Source organism: Frieseomelitta varia, unplaced genomic scaffold, assembly GCF_011392965.1.
Source record: "Frieseomelitta varia isolate USP_RPSP 00005682 unplaced genomic scaffold, Fvar_1.2 scaffold_159, whole genome shotgun sequence".
NCBI classification, from domain to species: Eukaryota; Metazoa; Arthropoda; class Insecta; order Hymenoptera; family Apidae; genus Frieseomelitta; species Frieseomelitta varia.
In genome coordinates, this window is record NW_025109294.1 from 12,590 (window position 1) to 29,930 (window position 17,341).

At 40.8% G+C, this 17,341-nt stretch overlaps 2 protein-coding genes across 4 annotated transcripts in view; one reads left to right on the plus strand and one right to left on the minus strand.

Moving 5' to 3' along the window:
* On the plus strand, nt 1-15,525 carry LOC122536785 (lutropin-choriogonadotropic hormone receptor-like). 2 transcript variants are annotated; one of them, XM_043669464.1, is made up of 4 exons: nt 1-22; nt 4,149-4,807; nt 4,901-5,095; nt 5,159-8,929. In XM_043669464.1, the coding sequence occupies exons 2-4, from the start codon at nt 4,633-4,635 to the stop codon at nt 6,553-6,555; spliced, it is 1,767 nt and encodes a 588-aa protein (XP_043525399.1). In that variant the 5' UTR covers nt 1-22; nt 4,149-4,632; the 3' UTR covers nt 6,556-8,929. The 2 variants fall into 2 exon arrangements, 1 of the variants encoding a protein (XP_043525399.1); XR_006308474.1 differs by lacking the exon at nt 1-22 and adding an exon at nt 15,048-15,525 and having other exon boundaries at nt 3,137-4,807; nt 5,159-6,693.
* Nucleotides 10,231-17,341, minus strand: part of LOC122536773 (stromal interaction molecule homolog) — a 14,658-nt gene continuing 7,547 nt past the window's right edge. Inside the window, exons 11-12 of one of the 2 annotated variants that reach the window (XM_043669442.1) lie at nt 12,594-16,734; nt 10,231-12,332 (exon numbers count right to left, since the gene is read on the minus strand). In XM_043669442.1, coding sequence (XP_043525377.1) covers nt 16,205-16,734 — 530 coding nt within the window. In that variant the 3' untranslated portion in view covers nt 10,231-12,332; nt 12,594-16,204. Of the gene's footprint in view, nt 12,333-12,593; nt 16,735-17,341 lie in introns of those variants that run through there. The other variant, XM_043669451.1, reaches the window with a different exon arrangement.

Here is a 17,341-nt window from a genome sequence, read left to right on the forward strand (position 1 = left end):
GAGAGAGAGAGAGAGAGAGAAAGTGTGTGTGTGTGTGTGTGTGAGAAAGAGAGAGAAAGCGACGATTAGAAACAGTTTCACGTCCACGTACGTTTTAAACGAGGCGCCGTTTTTCGTTCCGTGACGACGAAAGAAAAGACGGGGCGAGGTAGGGCGGATCGCGAAACGAATGGAACCAGTAAAACGAAAAGGAGAGAAACGTGCGTGACCGAGCGAGAGAAAGAAAGAGGCAGAGAGACTGAGAAAGAGAGAGAGAGAGAGAGAGAGAGAGAGAGAGAATGCGTGAGAGAATACGAGAGAACGAAAGATAAGAAAGAGAAAAAAAAGGTGAAGCAGCACGTGATGTTGCGTGACAGAGGGGGTTGGGGAGAGGGGGCGCGACGAGGAGACGATCCTCCGCTCGGGAAAAGTACACGATCGTTCGCGCGAACGTACGAATACCAGGCATGACGAGCGCGCGTTTGCGAGGAACGCGTTTTGAAACGGTTAGGGAAACCGTTTGCAGCAGCCAAAGCATCGACGCGACTCCCGTTGGCCCGTCGACGGACACGTTCGTCGTTGTTTCTCGACTAGTTCCCCCGATTTCAGATCGAGCTTTCACACGCACGCACGGACGCACGCACGCACGCGTCACCGATCGATCCCAATAAAAAAAGAAAAAAAGAAGAAGAAGAAGAAGAAACTCATCTAACGCAAAAACACAGAGGGAGGGGTGGTCTCGCGTTGCCGAGCAAAACCATCGAAAATCCTCCTTCGCCCCCTCCACCCCCTTTTCCCGCTTTTCTCTCTTTCTTTGCTCGCCTCGTTCCTTTCCTCGTGCCTCTGTCGCGCTCGTTCGATCGGACGATCGGTTCGAAACGAACGTGAAACGACAAACTGCCGAGAAAAACGTTTCCGTTGATTCGCGCGGATCGCGTCGTGCATCCTTTCTCCGTTACTGCCGCCCACATTGGGTACATCGAACGAGTCGCCCTTTTCCCCTTTCGTTTCTTTCTTTCTTTTCCGACCGGCGCGTCGATCCCCGGCCGCGCGTTTGCTCGGGGCAAACGCGCGAACGACGATCAGATTCATCAGCCTCGAGAAAGGGGGCGAGCTTCTTTCGCGCTGGCGCGTGTCGTTGCATCCGATGGGAATCATCGAGGAAAGCTCGTCGAGGGGGTTTGGTGACACGTCGCGAGTGCAACGCGAGTGTACATACTCGAACGATTTCTGTCAGAGAGAGAGAGAGAGAGAGAGAGAGAGAGAGAGAGAGAGAGAGAGAGTGAGAGTGAGAGAGAGAGAGAGACGATGAGGAGTAGGTCACATCGTTGATCGAAACGAACAGAATTTTCTACGTAATTCCGAAAGCGTCCAAAGTAACAGGGTGTCGCTGTGAAGAGACAAGAGCTCGGGCGTTCCCTTTGCTTTTTTTTTTCTCTCTTTTTTTTTCCTTCTCTTTTCTTCAAATCGCCCGAACTCTCCGATTTATCCACGAGTGATCGCGGCTGCGTTCGAAATCGTCGAACGGAGAACATTGTGTATTTTTATATATATATAAAAAGCTCGAACTCGAAGTGTGCGTGCATTTTTCGTCTCATCGTTTTCGCGCGCTCGTACGCCACCGATATTTTGTAAACCGTGAGAGAGAGAGAGAAAGAGAGAGAGAGAGAAACCTTTGTGAAAGATAAAAATGAACGGCGGGAAGAAAGCGGAGGGATCCACCGAGGGATGCACGAGTCTAGAGTAAGCGCGAACATGCAGTGAGTATATATTTCGTCGAGCACGAAATCCGTAATTACACTAACAACAACAACAATAACAACAACAACAACAACTCGGGTAACGACCGAGAAGTGCAATGTCGCGGCGATTGATTGATTGATTCCTCTCGTGTACGGCGACGTTCTATTTCGCGGTTCTATTTGTCGATTGTATTTAGCTAGTTAGTTCCTTAGGTAACGAAGAGAAAAGAAAAGAAGAAGAAGAAGAAGAAGAAAAAAACAAACAAAATAAAAAAAAAAAAATTGACGAGAGCAAACTCTGTTTACCCTTGTGCAATCGTGCGATCGTCGTGCCACGACGACGAATGCCGAACGCGATAACTAGAATATATATGATATATAATATATAAATCTCTCTATATATTATATTATATTACATTGTATTGTATTGTATTGTATTGTATTGTATTGTATTGTATTGTATTGTACTCTATTGTATTGTATTGTATTGTATTGTATTGTATTGTATTGTATTGTATACACGAGAAACACTATTCCGTAATTTTTGGAAGAAAAAAAATTTCGCTGTCGACGAGCAAACGGCAATAATTGGCAAATTACGAGAGAGAGAGAGAGAGAGAGAGAGAGAGAAAGTGTGAGAGAGAGAGAGAGAGTGTAGATTTCGACGATGATCGTCCTCCGTGCGCGCGTACAAGTGGAACAGGCGCGAACGTAACCGGACGTTCGTGCCGTTCGTTTCAGCGTTCCTTCGTTTCTTGCTGGTTGCTGGAGGAATGACGACGACGACGACGACGATTATGGTGGGTGGTGATGGTGGTGGTGGTGGTCGTCGTCGTCGTCGTGGCCGCCAGAACGCCTGATTCGCGGCGTGTTTGTTTCTCGACCAAAAAGGAAAAAAAAAAGAAAAAAAAGAAAAAAAAAAGGACAAAAAAGAAAAAAAAATGGACGCTCCGCCCATTTAGCGACGAGTATAAATCACGCGTTACATTTCCGGTTATGCTTCAGGGGAAGGAAACTCACGAACGTTGTTTCTTTCACACGGAACGTATTAATTCTAGGGTTAAGCTCGAGCTAGGGGGAATGCGCGTTGTTATTCCAAAGCGACACGTTGCTTCGTGGCAATATATCTGTACAGTAGTCGGACCGAAGTATCTTTATTTTCGACGACGATGACGACGATGACGACGACGTATGCCAGAAAACAGGGGTAACGACTACTAATACACTGGTGATTATTAATATTACTGCTAGTACTATTGCTACTACTGCTACTATTACTACTACTATAACTACTACTACTACTACTACTACTACTATTACTACTACTACTATTACTACTGCTGTTACTATTATCCTTATTTGTTTATTATTATTATTATTATTATTATTATTTTTATTATCATCCTATTATCATTTTTATTTTTATTTTTATTATTGCTGTGAAAAGAAAAAAAAAAAAAAGAAGATAAATGTATATTTATTGCGGGTCGTGTTTGTCGACGATCGAGAGGACGATCGTGAGTAATTGTAATTGTAAAACGTTGGATTTTTATTTTCCACGACGAATAGTCATGTGAATATATCGCTACCAGTCCGATCCAAATAATCAAGCTTTTGTAACACTAATTATAATAAAGTAACGGTGATACTGCTAATTCGCGTAAATTGTGTCGCACACACGGTAACTCGGAGTTGTTCGAAGCGGTTCTTCCTTTTTCTCTTTTCTGTCTTTCTCTTCTTTTTTCTTTCGTTTCTTTCTTTTCTTTTTTTTTTTTCCTTTTCTTTTCCTTTTTTCGAAACGGCCACGTAGGTAGACGAACAATTACACACCGAGACACCAAGCGAGCACGCCAAAAGTCTTTACAGATTCGCGCGCGAGAATCGTTCCGTTTCTCTTTTTTTTTTTTTCTTCTTCTTCCTTCTCTTTCTTTCGTTTCTCATTATCCGTTCCGCGCGCCCGAACGGAAAGCAGCGGGAAACGCGGACAGACGACACTTCCCTCGCCCGAGGAGGAAGGCGTGCTCCTCGAGCAAGCGTCGCGAGGCGCGGACAAAAAAAGGAGTCGGTGAACCCGTGATTGATGATTCCTTCGCCAATTTCGTCCAGCTCCACTCGAGCCAAAAGGCACAATATCTCGACGCTTTCGGGACACATCGAAATCGCTTCTCCGGCGAGCTTTCCTTCTTCCCGCCATTTTTTTTGAGCCCGCCGTCGCGACACTCTCACACACACACACACACACACACACACACACACACACACACAGACGCTCTGGGACTCTTTCTGGGACTGGCCGTGCGATTTCTAAACGGCGATTTTCGGAATTTCTAATGATTTTTGGGTATACACACGCGCCAGACCGGAACAGAGAGAAAGAGAGAGAGAAAGAGTGTCTGTGTGGGCGTGTGTGTATGTGGGAGAGATAAGAGCGAGAATTGCCAGGTCTCGAGGGGACGCGGTCGCTTCGAGAGATCGCGCGATCATCCACGAGGCGCTTCGAGGTTTTCTCGATTTCGTAGAGGGAAGTAGACGGGGCGTGGGCCCCGTGTTCACGCCCCCGTAATCGATTTTTAGACTAGCTAACTAGCTAACCGTAAATCGTGTTCGTTTGCCTTTCCATCTTTCTTCGTTTCATTCTTCTGTTTCCTCTCTCTTGTTTCTTACTTCTCTCGTCTATCGTAGCCGGGACGGAATCTAGCCGATAAGTGTCGTTTACGCGATAACGCGCACTAGTACCATTACCGAGACGATAACGATAGCAATAGCGGTAGAACGTGTTAAATGATAATAAACGAAAACGAGCGCTAGAAAAACAAAACAAAACAAAAAAAAAAAAAAAAAAAAAAAAAAAAAGAACAGAAAAGGAAAAGCCGACTTTGCAGCACTGAAGTGATGACGTGTTCTAGATAACATGACCGACAAATTTGGCTCGCAAATAAATGAACTTTGGGCTAACTTTGGTTCAGATTTTACGTACCCTGGTAACCTGCCCTCATATGTTGAGGATTATTTTGAAGAGCAGAACGGCCGAGTTACGCTGCCAGCTCGAACACTGCCTTCTCACGTACAGTGTCTGCCTCAACCTGGTAATGTCAACGCCATTTTTCAAATGCTACTCGACGAATACTCTTCAATCGTGCTGGCGAAAAAAAAAATCTAAAATATTTCATGATTTGCAGGTCCTTTTTTACCGTGCCAAGATCTCTTCGACTGGTGGACTCTGCGTTGCGGCGTGTGGGTAGTATTTTTGCTCGCCATGCTTGGAAACGGGACCGTGGTGTTTGTATTGATATTCTCCAGAAGCAAGATGGATGTTCCCCGGTTCCTCGTTTGCAACCTCGCGGCAGCAGATTTCTTCATGGGCATTTATTTAGGTCAGATCGGCGAGAGAAAAAGGAAACAGTTGCAAAGGATCAAATGTATCTTGTTCATTTTAGGCCTCTTGGCGGTGGTGGATGCATCGACGCTTGGTGAATTCCGGATGTACGCCATTCCATGGCAAACGTCCGCTGGATGTCAACTAGCTGGCTTCCTGGGTGTTCTCAGTTCCGAATTAAGCGTGTACACGTTAGCGGTGATCACTCTGGAAAGAAACTACGCCATAACACACGCCATGCATCTGAACAAAAGGCTCTCCCTCAAACACGCGGGCTATATAATGACCGTAGGTTGGTGTTTCGCCCTGTCGATGGCAAGTCTGCCCCTGATCGGTGTCTCCGATTACAGAAAGTTCGCCATATGTCTGCCATTCGAGACCAACGGGAACGCGGCACTGGCTTACGTGATCTTTCTAATGTTGATCAACGGCGTTGCGTTTCTCATATTGATGGGATGCTATCTGAAGATGTACTGCGCGATCAGAGGCTCCCAGGCGTGGAACTCGAACGATTCTCGGATTGCTAAGCGGATGGCTCTGCTGGTGTTCACCGACTTCCTCTGCTGGTCACCCATAGCGTTCTTCTCGCTGACCGCCACGTTTGGGTTGCAGCTGGTGTCCCTCGAACAGGCGAAGGTGTTCGCCGTGTTCGTGCTGCCGTTGAACTCCTGCTGCAATCCGTTTCTCTACGCCATCTTGACCAAACAGTTCAAGAAAGACTGCGTGCTTATATGCAAGGCGATCGAGGAGTCTAGGGTGACCAGGGGGATCGGCAGATGTCGGCACAGCTCCAACTTCAGCAACAGGCAGACACCGGTGAACACGAACAGTCTGGTGGACAGATCGTCGCGAGAAAATCAGACACCGTGCGCCTGTAATTCAAGATTGCTCGAGACCAGCCAGTGTTCCGGCTACCGGCGATGGGGCACCAGGATACTGTGGCCATGCGCCAGAGACACCAGACCCAGACACGCTCGTAGCGATCAGTACGCTTACCAGATCGCCGAGATTCAACAGAAACAGCACAAACGGGCCTCGTCGGTGTCCTCCAGCGAGAACTTCTCCTCATCCAGGTCGGACTCTTGGAGGCAGACTCATCACTGCGGCATCCCGTTGAGGTTGTTGGACCCGAAACGAAGAGCTTCCTCGTGGCTGATCACTAGGAAACCGTCGCAAGACTCGAACCTCAGCTCCTCCAGGAACGATTCCTCCGGCTCTGCCACCACTGCCAGCACAAGCACTTGGAGAATCTCAAGGTCCAGCGCGTCGCTGGAGGTAACCGCGAGGAACACGCCTAGGCCAGCTAGGTCGAAGCCACGGCTCACTCGTCAGCTGGCCATCCAGGAACCTGAACCACCCGGATCACCGAGCAGACTGGCCGTGAGGCTCCTTGCAACTATACCCTCCGCGGCAGAGACCAGCGATCAACAAGACGACGACAATACGCCGCAAAATTGAACCATCATCTTACGCGCATTTCTGTTTATTAGAGATTGTAGTCGATTGTAATAGAGTAAAGACATGGGTCACTCGTTGCTCCCGAACGGTTCAGTATTAAGTGTCCTCTGAGAGAGAGAGAGAGAGAGAGAGAGAGATGTGAGAAGATGACTTGTATTCGTATTGATGATTCTCATTGTTGCACGTACGAATGGAGAAAAAATGGACAATTCAGCAGGGATTCTTCTTTCAACGTTTGTGATTAAAAAAACGTTGTTCGTAATATACATTTAAATATTTAAAAATATCACTATTTTCTTTTTCGTTTTTTTCTTGTCAAAGAGTCTTTGAAAAGGAAATCTGCAAAACGTTAAAAGGAGAAGAATATAACAATACTTTTATTCCCTTTGTACAATTATTCAATTTTGGTAGAATTATTCAACGATATGGTAGATCGTTTAGACTCGTGGAAAGATCAATCGACCGTCCGTTGAACGTGCACGCGAGAAATTGCACCGTAAGTAAGCGCAATTGACGAAAACAATAGTCAAATTCGATTCAATACTGCCAATTTTAACATATTGACTGTCGAAGGAATTTTATACTTTGTACCAATATTTCAAGTAAACGTTCAAGTAGAGAATTTGCTACGATATTTTTCATATGTGAAATTCGTTTGAGCTTTGTATTATGATCTAAACATTCATTACACGTTATATGAAGTTCTATTCCAAGACAGGCAACGTGTTAATTTTATAGTGTAACGTACTAATTTAGTTTGTCGGATGAGTTTGATTTGATACGATAGCGAAATGAGGTGTGGAGGTACGAAGAAACGCGTCAATTTCATTTGGGCTTCTCTATCGAAAGAAGATCCTGAAAATTGTAACTTCAAATCCACGACGATGAACTCAACGTTCTATATAGTTTTCAATTAATATTAGAGCGTTGAACTCTATTTATTGACAAAACTTAAAAATGGGACACACAGTATTTCTCCCTCTTTTCTCGTTCAATTTCTTTGGACAAATTACATTCGGCTCAATAGAAACTCGAACGCTTCTTTATTCGTTGTTCATAGGAAAGTCTGTCCACGACGGAATCAGTATTTCAAATCCATTGTTCGATTGTTAATGAGCGTGTTTGCGTTTACATAAGACTGATCGTTTATACAATTTGTCCTATTACTTTGGATTTCTAGTTGAAGATCTGAACACGTAATACGATTTCTAATCAAGCGTCATAATACCCGTGACGATTAATTTATTTATTAATTAATACGTAAGATGGTCGATAAATTCTCAAATAAGTTGAATTTCAAGGATATTTAATATACTCCATATATACACATTCTTTGTGGCAAGAAAATTCACTTTAGAATGAATGCATGTAGCAGGTATATACACAATTGTTTGAAAATTTATGGACCAACTTAAAGCCAGTGTATCCATTACTGTGTTCGTTAATCAGAAAGATGAACGATCATAGATCTGTGCAGCTATAGTTAGTTGATCGTTAGGTCATAGACCACTCTAGCCTAAAGACTATTATAAGATCGTTACGGCGTGTGCAGATGTTTATACGTGGTTTTAAATTAATGACAAAGATATTCGCTAGTTATTAGTTGCCGGACTTATTTGTTGACGAGTGCGTTACTTTCCTCTTTGCGCGTTGAATGTCGTTTAAGACCTCCAGATTGTAATTCTGGACTTTCTCAAAGGATATTCTATAATTACATCCAGTGTCCTCGTCGAATAAAAGATATCTTTTACTAGGAAAAAGATTAACTAAAGAATTAACTGAAGAATTAACAAAATAATCTTGTATTGTATTATGTATTCTATATTATATTATGCATTATATATAAGAGAAAACTAACACACCTGACTGTTACAATTTGATGAAATTATTTGGAACGACAGAGACTTTAAAGCAGAAATTTTTGAGAAAAGAAGAAAAACCAGAATTTACGTCTGAATGTCCTTGAACTGTATAAACTGTATGAATCTAAGCCACCAAAAAAGCTACAGAGATTTTTAATTTGCCGCAACATTGAAGTTTAAGCATTTCGTCGGTAAAAAACGTGATTTTTTGCGTGTGTGTCCGGTTGAAAACTATTTAATAACATTTTTCTAATAAAATAGCGAATTACAACGAACAGAATCGTTGTATTGTGTATTACCCTTGGGAGAGAATGAGAGAGAGAAAGATTCGACAAGACTAAAAGAAGAAAAGAAGAAACGGAAGCCAACAGCTGCCGGCTTTTATGAAATTTCTTTATTTTTGAAAAAAAAAAAAAAAATGTTTCTGTCGCGTTACAAGGAAGACCTATCTCTCGCCATCAAAACAGCGAACAATATAACAATAATATAATAGGAATAATTTACAGGTTTATCTAAAATAAATTCAAGTTCGAACAGCCCGCGCATTCCGCGACCGCGCGTACGCGTCTCGCCAGCTAAAAGCATGAGATCTTTCGAGTGTATTGTCATTTTTTTTTTTTTTTTGTTTTTTAACGACATTAGTGCCTATCTGGATATTAACATTCAGCCATTTAATCAGTATTATAATGGTAAATTAATACATATGTATGCTCTGACGGGTAACACGAAAAGTAATTATTTCTTACAATAATAATTCTCTTTCTCTCTATCTTTGAAAGTATAATATAGAACATAATATAGAACTCGAACACAGTCTCATACTTTCTAGCTGATGGTAACGCGTATATTTTAAACTGTACATATGTGCCCTTCCTTCTCGCACTCTAAATTTCTTTCATTCTTCCATTCACGCTCTTTGTCTCTACTGACAGTTAATCAGGTTCCAATACCAAATGATACAACATCAACGAAGATATAATTATCTTAAAGGACTGCCCTTTATAAACGTCACTCACGCAATTATAAAACTTTGTATTTCGACTGGAAGAACTCTTAAGGAAACTCTACGCGTGGTTGATCTTTTTTTTTTTTTTTTTCTTTTTTCACGAGTCCATTAAGTACCGGCATCTCTGTGAAACCCAATTTTTTTTTGTTTTTCTTTTCGCTTCGTTTTTCCTACCATACCTCGTCATACTTTTGTTTCAGAATTCTTCTTCACTTTTCCTGTTGCTTCGGTGAAATTTAATGACAGTATAATTACCGTAGCGCCACGTGACTCTCAGCAATAAGGAGAGAAACAGAGAACAACGGCGATTAACATTTTATTCGAATTTTAAAGGAAGATGCAACGCAATGTCCTCGGTTCAATTGCCGTGCTATTTTTGAAATGTTATATATGTAAAAGAAAAAGCGACCGTGGAGAGAAACGCCGAAGTAGAAAACTCACCTTCGTCTAAAACACAAGTCAGTACATGTAACTTTTATTCTCAATTATACAGTACATATGTGTATATATATATATATATATATATATTCACAGTACTTCACTTTCAAAAATGTTGCACGATATGTTCATCGTTACGTGATCTTCGTCTTTGCAAAACAATATTATTACGAATTCTCAACGGTTGTTAATCACTCGTAGGAATGGTTATATTACGTTCGCTTAAGGCCTACAGAGAACGTTACCGTTTATACGAATCGAAACGAAACAGGACAACTCGAGAAGGGAACTCGTTACGATTTACTCACAACCTAGAAAATCGCTTAACTGGTACTTAACGGGTCGATCACGAAGCAACAACACTAAAACGAAGCTGACACATTTTATTCTCATATATAAATTGATGCTCGGTTGTTGTTTACACAGTCCTCGATGGCTCTGCGCTCGTTTTGAAAATAAGGAGGCCATCTCGAACGAACGAGTTCGTTATATTAAACATTTTTGATTAATCCTTCTATAATCGCACGAATCGTGCTCGATATTGCAACAGACGGGATCGTCTTACAAGGACGGTACACGATTTTTTTTTTTTTTTCGGACGGCCTGTGATATTTCTCTTCGCAGTCGAGAAGAGTCCAGTGTTGAACGTGAGGGGATATATCCACGGTTTACATAAAAAGAAGAGGAGGAGGAGGAGGAGGAGGAGGAGGATCGCAAAGAGCTCGACTAAATTGACCCTTACTTTTATATTCTGCATTTCAACTCCTGCGACATGTGACGTTACATGGTTTGATTCTAACGACCCTAAACCGTGAGAATAAGCTTCTTTCTACTTTCTTTTTTTCGTTTTTTTTTCTTTTTTTTTTTTTCTTTTTTCTTTAGGAGCAGGATATGAGATTCTCAACGAGAGAAACACGTGGTTCGTGTACATCAGATGCTAAACATCTCGTACTCAGTTCCATCGTAAAACACGTGTGTCACACACGTATTAAAATATGAAATCGCAAGACCCTCTCGCTTGCCAATTCATTGCAGCCTTAGTAACGTGTCACACGATCTTGGAAAACGTTGGATTTTTCTTTAAAAGTGAAATCAATAAAAAGATTAGAACAGCGGACAGAGAAACAAAAAGAGAGATATATCCTTTTTTGTTTTTTTTTCTAGGTTTTTCTGTTGTAGAGAAACTGCAGATTAATTAAGTGACACGCGTTTTGATTTGACATAACATTTACCTAACACCTTCGAATCACATCTAAAACTTCGAATACATTGAAACAGAATACCCCAACTAGTTGGACCATTTTGCTTCGGGCGTTGCAACAACAATACTACCGCGATAACAAAGTTGGCAGATTTGTATAATTGGTAAACAGTGCGTGACGATAAAATTGATAATTACACGGCTGTATTGATCCGGAAGCCCTCGCTTGTAAGCTGTTGTGACGTTTCGTCGTAAGATTAAAAGTTCGTCCGAATGATTCGATCGCAACAATGTTTGTTTCCGTGTTACTACTCTATAATACTATAATTGAGCCTAGAAGATCGTTTCAGTTATCGATCATTGCCAACTATCGTCTTCTCGTTATTCTTCGCGTACGTATGTAAATCGAACTTGGTCCATTGAACGTCGGATTCCTTCGTCTATTGCTCTCTTATAATACACGCATTCTTAAAGTCAGTAATATACAGGTAGGTTTCACTGTCCGAGGCTTCCCCCCGTTTTTTCACCCGAGCACGCATTAAAAAATATTAACTCGCAATGAATATTCGAGCAACTCGATCTAGATATATATTAATATATTTTTAGATGCCGCTCGAAACGAAGCCTCCAATAGTGTCAACAGTGAATTGGTAATATCGATAAATGTCTCTATTAATAAGTAATTCGTCCAACGGGTTACGTATATCTCTACAAAAAAAAAAAAAAAGAAAGAAAAAAAACAAGCCATTGAAAGAAAAATATTTTCAAGCTCGTCAAATGAATCCGTGTTCTTCATCAGCCCTGAGATACAAATGTGTCAGTTTGCCAGTTAGGAGAGAAGCGAGCTAAGTGTCAACTGGAGGAGGAATGCGAGAAGAGAAAAAGATAGAGAAGAACCGAAAGAGGGGAATTCAATCCTCGCGGATAATTCTGGCAAGTGCACGAGGTAAAGCGTAAATTAGCGAACCAGGTCCAGGTGAAAATACACAAGAAGATAAACGCACGTTAATGGAGGAAAGAAAAGAAGAAAGACACATCGGATAGTAGAGGAAAGAAGATCAAGCGGAAGTAATTGATTAATCGCGCGGACGTCCGCGGGAACCCAAACGGAACGAAAAGAACAACAAGCGTGTGCTCGAACTCTCTGTTCCCTCCAATTTTTTTTGAAGTTCCCGAATCTCTGCATCATTTGCGAGTTTTTCTTCTTCTTTTTCTTTTACGTGCCAATGGCACAAACATGAATTGCCGAAGCCCCGTTTCAAACATTAACCTCTTGCGCTGACAACTGATTGCGGACCATAACGAGTGACCGGATCGTAAACAACAATTCGTCGCTTTCTTTTCATTTCGAACTCGTTGGTATTACATCACTGGATAGAAATTATTACGAAGCAACACACTTATCATTTGTTTTGCCTGGGTTATATTTAAATATACTTAAAACTGAGAAACTGTTGACAAAAAATTCTCGACGTGCGTGGCACGTCATTCCAGCGCAAGAGGTTAAGAAACCATTGCACAGAGTAATCACAAATATTAATAATTGCAACTTCGCACATCCGTGTGATAAATGTCAGTTGAAATTCGATTTCAGAATCTTATCACACTATCATTCTTTACAGAATAGATATATAAGTTTCAGAGAATTCCAGCCTCACCGCCTTAAGCTTCTACGTTTATATACATATACACGGGGATACGTATATACACATATATGTATATAATTTAATAAAAGAAAATATACGATAAGGAAGGAAGAAATCACTTCATCTTGCATCGCTATTTGTTGCCACGCAACTATAGGGAATAATGTGTACGACAGGGAATTAATAATAATAAGTTAATTCTACAGTCTGACTAAAAACAGTCAGTCACTTAAGGTCACTTTCTTAATTATAAATTATCGTATCTCGTTTGTTCTCCGTTATACTTGTACTTTAACAATTTTCTTTTCAACATCTGTAAAAGACCGTCTCTCATTCAATGTTCTAATGACATAAATTTCCAGATTCCTAAATGATCTGTCAATCTTGTGCAACAGCATTATAATGTAATAGAAGATTATTTGATGGCCTTGAACGACTAATTGATTTCAGACAGACTATAATCGTCTAAATGTTAAAAAGTGAAGTACAACAGGTGTCGCAATATTATGAACGAGACATTGAAAAAAAAAAAAAAAAAAAAGACAAAGAGGAAGACGCGCAAATTGAGACAAAAACGCGATCATAAAATGCCATGATTTGCATACTTTTTTCTTTTTCGTGGAAGGCCGCAAATAATTTTTTAACAGTAAGTTCTCTTACGGTACAAGGCAAGCACAAAAATCGATTTTTCCACGTCAGTTCCATTACTTCCTCCTTTGAGATTCGTGAGTTTTATTTACAGTGTTTAAACCTAGTAATACTTAGAAACATCATCGTGTAGAATCATGCGTAGCAAAAGGAACAAAGAAGTCTTAATAATTATTGCCTTTCAATGATACTCTATACACAAAATCTTCATGAACCTCAAAGAATGAGTATCCTGTATCTCTTTATGATTACATTTGTTACCAAGTCACTCCACAAGTATCAATCTTGTTAAAGAAGATGGAGATTATCAAGTGAAACTTTATTCTTTTACTAATTTCTCAATTTAAAGAAATCATGTCACTCGTGGAATGACTTAATATTAAGGAATTTCTCTTATCGCGTATACGCATTATCATCTACTTTAGAATATAGACCTGCTTCTTACAAATATATGAAATCAGTGAAACCGAACACGACTAACAACAAATGAAGGATCATCGTCATTGAATTTCTTTCTATCTACATCCGGACAGATGTAAGTAAATTTGCAAAGAGCAAAGCGGCGAAACAAAAGGTGACAAAGTTCGTGAGACCGTGTTTTTCTGAAAAACAAAGTTCGTACGTACTAAGAAATTGAAAAGAGAGTTCCATGGAAGAGCATCGTTCATTTGTGCTCAGCCTGTACTATCGAAGCTAGAAAAAGATTCTAAAAATAAGGAGCCAGAACAAAAAAAAGGAAACAGGAGGAAGATTTGTATCTAACAGCTATCACTGATGCATCGATGAAAAAAAAAAGAGATAGAAACGGAAAAATAGAAAAAAAAAAAAAAAAAAGAAAGAAACGAAAGCTTCGGTGCGCTAGAATTATTTCGTATTTTTTCCATTTTGCGCGGGAGAAACGTGTCTCGATAGATTTAGGAATGAGCGATCGTTTTTTTTCTTTTCTCTTTAAATAAAAATGGAGATTGAAATTATAATACTGAATTCGTGAATTATGCTCCAAACTTCTTGGAACTTCTCGAAGTTCCGATACGACAAAAACATCTTTCTTAACAGATTTCGCTTACTTAATTACTTAGGCCGGATATCGTCATGGAAAAACAAGAGGAACATACATTTTCATGAATTCACGATCGATGATGAAACCTTCCCAGAAATTCACTGATCACTTGCCGGAAATAATTTTAAGAATGAAAATGCGTGAAGAAAAAAAAAAAAAAGAAAAAACAGGAATGGACTAAGTAAAGTATTTCCGCTGCTTCGGAGAAGAAATTAATACGTTGTTAACAGATTGTAAAATGTTCGTCGTTTGGCTGTTCAAAGATTAATTTTTCACCATTGTAACAACTTTTGCACAATGGTCCTCTCTGCTAGAATTTCAATCGAACATAGATAACGAACATAGAATCTTCTTTTTAATAATTTTGTAGCGAATCAAGATGATATATTACAAAGTTTTCGGACGAAACTTTCTCGTATTACATTCACTAGATCTCTAATTGATTTCAATTGTTTCACTACTTGATAAATATAATTAAAAACCTCGACGAAATTGTAATTGAAATTCTTTCGCTTTACAGAGATAAATTAAAGAATGCAATACAACCGCTGGGTACTATTCAGTGAAATACAAAGGTGATAGTAAAAAATCGTCCCAGCGAGAGAAGCTCAATTTAAATATGATGAATGAGAGAGAGAGAGAGAGAGAGAGAGATTCTACTTGAAACTGAATTACACGATATAGAGGAAAGATCGCTCATTCCTGAGCCAGAATATTGTCGTAATTAAAGAGTTTAAAAATCCAGCTATCTAAATGGGACGTCGCTTGGTGGTGTCTCGTTGTGAGTAGAACAAAGGTTTTGGCAAAACAGGAGACACAAACCGGGACACCAAAAAACATCCTAAACGACGACAGCAGAATGGAACATCGCTTCTACCTTGCAGAAGAATCTAATTCTCCATCGTTGGTCGTTGGGTCTGTTTTTCTCAAATGTTTCCTTAAACTTAACTAACGTTCCTTTGAACCCTAACATTAATACTCTTACGTTAATTAATCAGACACTGGTACAATGCGATTCCATTACGCTACCTAGCTCGTACTGTACAATTTTTTGTTTTTTTTTAACAAACTTTCCTCCTCGTGCTCGTATCATACATTAATGTACAAATGACAAAGACGCAGCTACGCTTCTCAAAATGTCAATTAAGATTCTAATGCTCGTAGGTGCGTCCGTTAGAAATATTTACATGATAAAGACATTGCTGCTTCGGCAATGATAACACACAGTGCCAGGAAACTACTGAAACTGGACTGACACTGAACAACAAATCCCGTGCATCGCAGAATTTACTGAAAAAGTAAGTACCATTTCCCGTACCCGTAAGATGTCATCTAATTTCCCTTCCTAATCTAATTTTCTCCCAGGTACCTTCTGCAATATTCTACGACACACGACGAGGCCACCCCTGAACCTTCTATCAGCCAATTTTAGTAGTATCGATACTTATATATAAATAAGATTGTACGCCAATGTCCGATTGAATCCAGACCGAACGACCAATGAAGAATTCGTCGATATTCCATCGAGCTACGATACTTGTCCGTCTAATTGTATATGTATTACGTGTGTCTGTGTATGTATACGCGTGTAAGTATATGTACATGTACCGGGCAGCATCTAATTGCCAACCGGCATTCTCGAAGACAAGTCGTTTCATAGTCGTGTTTTAAGTGCACGTCGCGATTCGTATGTACCGTGGCTAATCGATCGCAGGTGAGTTAGCGTTAAGTAAGAACAGTTACAACACAGGCTGTTGCTGTTGCGCTACGTTGACTAGGAGGTCGGCTTCACAACGTGACCTTGGTCTTGTTCTTCCTGAACGCGAACAGGATCTTCCGGCGCCGTCTCTTCAACTCGTCGTTGTCCGCCGTGGAGTTCGAGTCTGTCGACAGGGTCTCGTCGTCCACGGTCGACTGCGTTTGCTGCTGCGTTTCCTTCAACGACTTCCTGTTGCTGCTGGTGGCGCTCGCCGCTGTCGTGGAATTGATACTGGTGGTGCTCGCGGTGGTTGGACTAACTTTTTGCTGTCGATCCTGGTTCGACGCGTCCAGCGAATTCTCCGAGTAAGACGTCTTCGGCGGGAATGATGAGGAGGTAGTCTTGTCCTCGATCGCGAGGAGCATGTTCGTGTCCTGGCTGTAAGAACGGACAATGCCGGATGATTTCTCCTTGCTGGACGCTCTGACGGGCTCGTCCAGTCCATCGCCGACGGTGAAGTGCACCACGTTACTCTCCGGTGGGGTTTCCTTCCCGGTCTCGCTGCTGGACGAGTCTGGAGGGATCGACGACTCTTTCCACGTTAGGTTGTCTAGCGTACCTGTAGATTAAGATTGAATTTTTGTTACACTTTTTGTATATGCGATGTTCAACTTCACGACCACGGTCTTTCATTTTTGCAGGTTTTTTGGAAATTTATTTTTGTTCAATTGGAGCTCGAATGGTGGCTGGATTAGTGTGAAACTCTCAGACGAAGCTGTATGAACAAATCAATGTTAATGCAATGCAGGGATTAAAGAGGTCAAAGTGATTTTGTTTCAAGAATACGTTTCCTTGATGCCTGAGGGATCATTGATTTACTGACATCATTGGCATTTCAATGAAGATATATTAAGAAAATAACTACAAGTACTATATTTATACGGCCAATTTTCATGCACTAATGTTAGAATCACGTAATGTCAGAGGTCAATTCCATGCAGTATCCAGTTTGTGGAAGGAAGAAGAGAAACAAACAACACAATGAACAGTACTCTCTTATATTCTACAGTATAATATAAATTTTGTCGCGATATTTTACTTTTATCACAAACATTGAACAAAACTAGGAAGTCGTTATTTGAAAACACGCAATGCATGAAAATTCACGGTCTACAAAAATTTATGTTTGTTTTCAAGAAGATTCTTCCATTTCGTGTCACGCCAAT

What these genes read in the sequence shown, in the direction of transcription:
- LOC122536785 (XM_043669464.1), top strand. Translation starts at nt 4,633, where the DNA reads ATGACCGACAAATTTGGCTCGCAAATAAATGAACTTTGGGCTAACTTT. An exon ending in ACAGTGTCTGCCTCAACCTG is followed by an intron (nt 4,808 to 4,900) that starts GTAATGTCAACG and finishes CATGATTTGCAG; the next exon opens with GTCCTTTTTTACCGTGCCAA. An exon ending in CTTCATGGGCATTTATTTAG is followed by an intron (nt 5,096 to 5,158) that starts GTCAGATCGGCG and finishes TGTTCATTTTAG; the next exon opens with GCCTCTTGGCGGTGGTGGAT.